This window comes from Microtus ochrogaster, chromosome 4 (genome assembly GCF_000317375.1).
Source record: "Microtus ochrogaster isolate Prairie Vole_2 chromosome 4, MicOch1.0, whole genome shotgun sequence".
Classification (NCBI taxonomy): Eukaryota; Metazoa; Chordata; class Mammalia; order Rodentia; family Cricetidae; genus Microtus; species Microtus ochrogaster.
In genome coordinates, this window is record NC_022011.1 from 5,522,203 (window position 1) to 5,529,559 (window position 7,357).

Sequence of the window (7,357 nt, forward strand, 5' to 3'; positions counted from 1 at the left end):
CCTCAGCCTGGTCAGCCAGGAGCTTCTTGCAGGCCTTGTCTGCCTTCAGCTTGTGGATGTGTTCCATGAGAATCCGCTTGTTTTTGAAGACATTCCCTTTGACCTTCAGGTAAAGGCTGTGATACATATGGCGGTCAATCTTCTTGGATTCACGGTATCTCCAGAGGAGGCGGCGCAAGATCCGCATCCTTCTCATCCAGGTCACCTTCTCGGGCATTCGGGCATTGGCAGTACCCTTCCGCTTTCCTATGCCCATATGCCTGCCCTTCCGTCGAGCCAAAGTGTTTTTCCGGCATCGAGCCCGGGAATGCACAGTCACAGGCTTCCGGATGATCAGCCCATCTTTGATCAGCTTCCGTATCTGCTGCCGGGAATTGGCATTGGCGATTTCATTGGTCTCGTTGGGGTCCAACCAGACCTTCTTTTTACCACAGCGCAGGACGCTGGAGGCAAGCCTCTTCTGTAGCCTGAGCATACTCATGGCTGTGGACGCCTCTCCTTATATTTTTATGCTTGCATTTCCAATGTTTTTCAAAGTATCCATTATCTATAGGCATTTAGTTGTCTTCTGGGACATGGAGACTGGACCCACCTCTGTAGAGGCAGCTAGAACCCGCAGCAGAGAGACGAGTCTGAAATAGTGAGAGTTGCGCCTTATTTGGCTTCTTTTGATGCACATCCTCTCGGCCTAATAGTCTTGCTTCCTTTTAGCTTCAGGGTAGTGCAGGCACTCATCCTGACACAGCAGTTGGGGATTTGTTGGTTCCTTGAGCTCTTTTACCATTATGTTCCTCCCAATAGCCCATAAGGCATCCAAAACCCATTACTGTTTTGAAAACCCTGTTAAGTCCAAAGGTTCTGCCAGCAGGGTGTTTTTTGTCAGCCCTCTTTTAGCAATATACTTGCCCCTGCACCATCGGTTTTACATTGTTTCTGATTTATTTCTCACTACTATCTAGGCCTAGAGCAACGTCGGCTGCCCTTACATTAGCCATTAGCCTTCTGAATTCCGGTCTGTATTTCTCTAAAGAAAACCACCATTGGCCAGGCACAGTGGTGCATGTCTGTAATTCCAAAATTTGGGAGGGTGAGGTTGGAGGACTGCAGCAAGTCCAAGAAGAGCCTGGGCTGTACAGGAGCCTTTATTGAAAGAAGAGACCTCCCTCCAATAGCTTCCCATTCATAACATATGAAGAGAAAATTCCAAAATGTAATAGTCGGGTAGATGAAAGTAGACCTGAAGTCAGCCTACAGGAAACCAGCCGTGTGCTCTGGACAGCTTGAGCCAGTAAAGCCCAAAGCCCCTGGAAGCGAGGCTCCCTGGAGTGTTTTTATTCGTGCATTCTTTCTTTCAACAGAAAATGCACTGGTGTCCCATTTCTAGCAGAGAACAAAACAAGCAAAGTCCTTGGGGTCTTGAGGAGGTTATACTATTAGAGAAGAGCTGACAGAGCATAAATAAGTAAGTAGGTGAGGGAGTTGGGGGATGTTTTTGTGGTTTCTTAAAGCATCCTAATGTCTTCCTGTGAGCAGAGGTCTTACACTTATAAATATCAGAGCAAGGACTTACCGAGAGAGTTCAGGAAACAACCTTGTTGAAGCTCCTGGGCCTAACTGCTTACCTTGACCCCTTCGGTTAATACATACCATGTCCTCACTGGCTGGCTGGGATTGCAATGTTTGTAGATTATTTGCCTGAGCGCACCTTTTAAAGATTTGTCAAACATGCCAGGCAGTAGTGGTGTGCACCTTTAATCCCAGTCTAGGGAGGCAGAGGCAGGTGGATCTCTGTGAGTTCGAGGACAGCATGGTCTACAAAGTGAGTTCAAGGCCAGCCTGTTCTACAGAGTGAGTTCCAGGACAACCAGGACTACACAGAGAAACCCTGTCTGTGTGTCCTAGCTGTGCCTGTAGTTTTGGATAGTCAAGATCTACATCAGTGTGAGTGTGATCCACTTCTCTGTCAGCTCCTTTGACCTTTCTTTCCAGAAGACTCAACCCTCCAGCTCCACAGTTGCATGCAGTCTTGCACATAACATAATGTAAGCACTTCCTCTCTATGAGGGTCTAGACTAGAAGACTGGGTCCGTGAACCCAGCCTTCTGCAGGCACCTGATAACAGAGGAAAGAAGTGGCTGGATTCAACCCAAAAGCTTGTGGAGAGAAGTGTGAATGCGTCTGTGGTAACAAAGGGGTAGCGAGAATGACTGGCCCTGCCTGGAAGAGGCACAGGTTCTGCAGTCTGAGAAATGGGAAGAGGAATTTTCTGGGCAGAGAGAATAGCATACATAAAGTTGAGGTAGGGTGGTGAGGTAGGGTGGGAGGACAGGGAAGATAGCTTGGTCAGTCTCCAGAACCCATATAAAAATGTCAGACATGGGCTGGGCAGTGGTGGTGCATGTCTTTAATCCTCAGCAGAGACAGGTGGATCTCTGAGTTCGAGGCCAGCCTGGTCTACAGAGTGAGTTCCAGGACAACCAGGATGGTTGCACGGCGAAACCTTGTCTTGAAAAACAAAACAAAAACAAACAAACAAAATGTCAGGCATGGTGGCATAGGTTAATAATCCTAACACTGTAGTGGGTTTAGGAGGCTCACTGTGGCTCACAGTCAGCCAATCTATATAACTGGTGAGCTCCAAACTAACGAGAGTTCTGTCTCAAAAGAAGTAGATGATGTTCCTGAGGATGATACCTTGATGTGCGTGCATGTGGGTACACACACACACACACACACACACACACACACACACACACACACACAGTGTGTGGGCAGAGGATAGTAGAAGGATTTAGAGTAAATGTGTCTAGAATTAACATGGTAGACTTAAAGGACAGAGTCAGAATTCAAACCTGTGTTTGTTCTATTTCAAGGCCCTCATGCGGCTCCCATCGATTGTGTAGGGCCTTATGTGCAATACTAAAGGCAGTCTGGACTGAACCCCACAGGCAATAAGGAGCACTGACTTTTTAAGATGGGAATGATTTTGGATTATTTAGTACATTTTAAAGGTTATGGTATGGAGAAAGCTCAGGGATAGGTAAGGAGAGAAAATGGAGAGGAAGGAGACGGAATCTAGGGCTTGCTGGCAATCTATTTGGCTGGAGATTCAGTGAGTAAAAGTCAAGTAACAGTCCCTAGTTTAAATCTTTTATCTTAGGGTTTCTATTGCTGTGATAAAACAAACAAAAACAACAACAACAAAACATGACCATAAATATCTTGGTGAGGAAAGGGTTTATTTCATCTTACAATTCTCAGGTGCACTCCGTCACTTAGGGAAACATTTCAGGAAATAGTATTTCAATAGGAGCAGAAGCCATGGAGAAGGGCTGATTACTTACTTGCTCCTGCTGGCTTTCTGTTTGCTTTGCTTCTTTCCCTCCTTCCTTCCTTCCTTTCCTTCCTTCTCCTTTCCTTCCCTTTCCTTTCTTTCTTTTTCTTTCCTTCCTCCTTCCTTTCTTTGTTTTTATCTTTTCAAGATAGGGTTTCTCTGTATAGTCCTGACTGTCCAGTAACTGTTCTGTAGACCAGGCTGATCTCAAACTCAGAGATCCACCTGCCTCCCAAGTACTGGGATTAAAGGTGTATGCCATCACAACTTTCAGTCTGCTTTCTTATATAACTCGGGACCACCTACCCAGGGTTGGCACCTCCCACAGTGAGCTTGGCCCTCCCACATCAATCATCAACCAAGAAAATGCCCATAGACTTGACCAAAGACCAATCTGGTAGGAACATTTTCTCAATTGAGGTTCCTTCTTCCCAAATGACTCTACCATGTGTCAAGTTGACATAAAACCAGACAATACCCTAATACCTCTGGCTCCTAGGACATCACAAGAAAATCCACCGAACCAACTAACCTAGGCTTATAGGGGCCCACAGAGACTGCACCAACAACCAGGGAACCTCTGCATATATGTTACAGTTGTGTAGCTTGGTCTTCATGTAGAACTCCTAAAAGTGGGATCAGAGGCTATCTCTGACTCTTTTGCCTGTTTCTGGGACCCTTTTCCTCATACTAGGTTATTTCATCCAACCTCAATATGAGGGAGGTGTCTGGTCTTACTGCCACTTGATATGTCATGTTTGGTTGATATCCATGGGATGCCTGCCACCTTTTTCTGGAGAGAAGCAGAGTGAATGGGGGATGGGCAGAGAGCAGAGGGGAGGTGGGGGAAGGGACTGGGAGGAGAGGAGGGAGGGGAAACTGCAGTTGGAATCTAAAATCAGAACAGCCAAAACATCTTTCAAGGATTTTTATTAACCAGGAGAACCATCCAGACTCCACAGGCAGCTTGTGTGGTCCTCTGCTCTCTGGCAGAGGTTTGTGACTGAATGTGTACCTCTACCCACTGTGCCCGATCTGTCCTTCCTGGGCACAGTCACCATTTTCCTTCCTTTGTCCTACTCAGCAAAAATACTGTCAAGCCATCATCCTTCATCTTGATTCACTGGGTTTCCCCATTTACCATGCATACTCTGTTCCGACTACTCTACTAGGTCACCATCCTGGATCCAGGGAGCTGACACTTTGACACGGAAGCTATAGCTGTGTGCATACCTAAACCGAGAGAGAACAGAAAGCTGAGTCCCTTTTTAATGAGGTGTAAATTGTCCGAGGGTTCCCAAGGATCCATACATTTGTAACTGATGCTCAATCCTGCCTCACGGTATACAAACTGTTGGCTTCCATATCCATATGTGTGTTCATGTGATTGTACAAGTGGACACGTGTGCACATGTATGGGTTGCCCATAGAGGTCATTCAGCTGTCATCCTCAGTTGTTCACCACCTTTTTTTCGGAGTCAGAGTCTTTCACTGAACCTGGAGCTCAACAACTCAGTTGGACTAGATGGCTAGCAAGTTCCAGGGCTCCATCTGCCTGTCTCTACCTTCCCAATACTAGGATTACAGATATGTGCTGTCGTACCTTTAGCATGGCCTCTAGAGAGGTTCTGAGGCTTGTGCATCAGTATGCTAGTGAACCATCTCCCCAGTCCTTCCATGCCTTTCTTTTCCCCAAGCCAAGAACTCTTTGAATCTAAGCAGAAAGAAACATAGCAAATTACAGTGAGTATTTCTCAAGACTCCCTTCCCAATATTCCACATAAGCAGTCTCCTTCATTACTTGGTGTTCCATGAAAATACTTCCCATAAACCTGCCATGGCCACCGATTTTCCCACTCTGGCTGGCCTGCCTTCTTTTTGAGACATTAATCAGTTCTGAGAGGGCCAGTTCCTACATATGGCCACCAGAGGGCTCTTCTCAATACTTGGGATCTCACCAGCAAACTCACAAGGACTTCCCACCTGGGTAACTAGCAATTAGAAACAGATTCTTTTGTTATTATTGAATCAGAGATTTTCTATCTGTTACAAGGTTCTTAGAGGAGAAAGCTGATCATACATATGTATGGTGCCTATAAGGATCACTTGTCCTGTTGTATCCAACAGTTTATTAGAAAAATACTATCTTCTAGGTAAGGTCAGAAAATTTTGGTTTAATGCTATGATTACAATCTGTTCCCTGCATGACTGTAGAAGGGGAAATCCTTAGGTAAGCTTGGAATGAAGATCCCTAAGCCACCTCTGCCCTGGGGTTCAGCCTTGCTTAGGTGGGACAATCCAATGCTGGTCACTGGTTCGTTCAAACCAAGATTCTCTGAACTTGGGAGACTATTCAAACAAGTTATATAGCCTTTGAACTATGATGAATTGTCTCATCAGGAAAACATTCAACACATCTGTCTCTCAAGTTAAACAAGCAACTATATATGAAAGTGATTCGAAAAATATAAAACCTGGAGCTGGAGAGATGGCTCAGATGTTAAGAGCATTGCCTGCTCTTCCAGAGGTCCTGAGTTCAATTCCCAGCACCCACATGGTGGCTTACAGCCATCTGTAATGAAATCTGGTGCCCTCTTCTGGCCTGCAGGCACACATACAGATAGAATACTGTATACATAATAAATAAATCTCTTTAAAAAAAAAAGGAAGGAAGGAAAAACAGAATTTCCCAACTTAAAAAGGAAATTATATAAACCTGTGCCAGGATTTTATTATATCTTAATCTCACTGTTAGACTACTTTCCAGAATGAGGATGAATACATAAAATGGGCAAATCACACAAATCACAAACAATCAGGGTCTTTTAACTATTAAAGACAATACCAGAAGATACCAAGTTTCAAATGACTTAAACAGAAATTACTCTGTAGCTGGGCATGATGGGAAACACCTGTAATCTCAAGGCTTAGATGATCAAGGCAGCAAATCTCACAAGTCCACCCTTGGCTATGCCAGTATATAGTGAGTTTGAGGTCAGTCTGTGCTACATGAGGTCCTGTCTCAAAAAAATAAAAAGAAAAGTCACGTGGTGGCATGTGCCTTTAATTCCAGCACTCGAGAGGCGGGGGACAGGAGGTAGGATGCAAGAGGCAGAGGCAGGCAGTTCTCTGTGAGTTTGAGGCCAGCCTGGTCTGCAAAGTTGACCAAGAGAACCAGGACTGTTACACAGAGAAACATTGTCTTGAAAAAAAAGCGGGGGGTGGGGGATCTCCTTAGATTTTTCAAGAAAAAAATGTCCTGTGATTTGACATAAATTAGGAAGAAAAGAATTGCCTCAAACTCAGAAGAAAAATAATCATTGGGCTTTTGAGTTATTACTATGCCATCTTACAACTTTACATTTTTACATTTTGTGATTGATTCAGTCTATTTTCGAATACTGTCCCAAGCAAATCAGATAGTATTTTTCTGGGTACTCAAGTGTAAAGAAAAGTTGGCTATGAGGTTTGGATTTTGAAGGCAGCACTCTTCTTTATGTGACAGACCCTAGATAACCTGAAGGAAGGGAAGCACCACCTCCGTGTGCGGCCTGCAGACATTCCTGTTGCAGAGCGAGCATCTCTGAACTACTGGCGGACATGGAAGTGCATCAGCAAACCCTCCGAGTTTCCAATCAAAAGCCCAGCCTTCACAGGTACAGTCATGATTAGGCCACAGTGAAGTCACTAACACCCTCACTCCTCACCCCAGAAGAAGCTGACCTCCATCTCAGCTAGCTCTGGTGACATCTCTATTTCTCAGTCATCTGTTTTGACTGGTCACCTGTCCTCTGCATGGCTGCATGCCTACTGGAACTCAGCAGCCTGCTCCATTCCATTCTGCTGCATCTCAGCTTCATTTAGGCTGGAAGATGTTTTCCAGTCTCTCCTAAAAATTAAGGCTCTGTCATCATTTCAAATTACCTCCAGCTGCCGGGCGATGGTGGCGCACGCCTTTAATCCCAGCACTCGGGAGGCAGAGGCAGGCGGATCTCTGTGAGTTTGAGACCAGCCTGGTCTACA

General features: G+C 45.3%; 1 protein-coding gene and 1 pseudogene across 1 annotated transcript in view; one reads left to right on the forward strand and one right to left on the reverse strand.

The window, feature by feature from the left end:
- The window catches only part of LOC101992918, a 3,612-nt pseudogene extending 3,131 nt beyond the window's left edge, over window positions 1-481 (reverse strand).
- Kctd19 (potassium channel tetramerization domain containing 19) overlaps window positions 1-7,357 on the forward strand; it is a 35,351-nt gene that overhangs the window by 14,371 nt on the left and 13,623 nt on the right. The window contains 1 exon segment of the mRNA XM_026777404.1: window positions 6,840-6,990. Within this exon segment, the coding sequence (XP_026633205.1) occupies window positions 6,840-6,990 (151 nt within the window).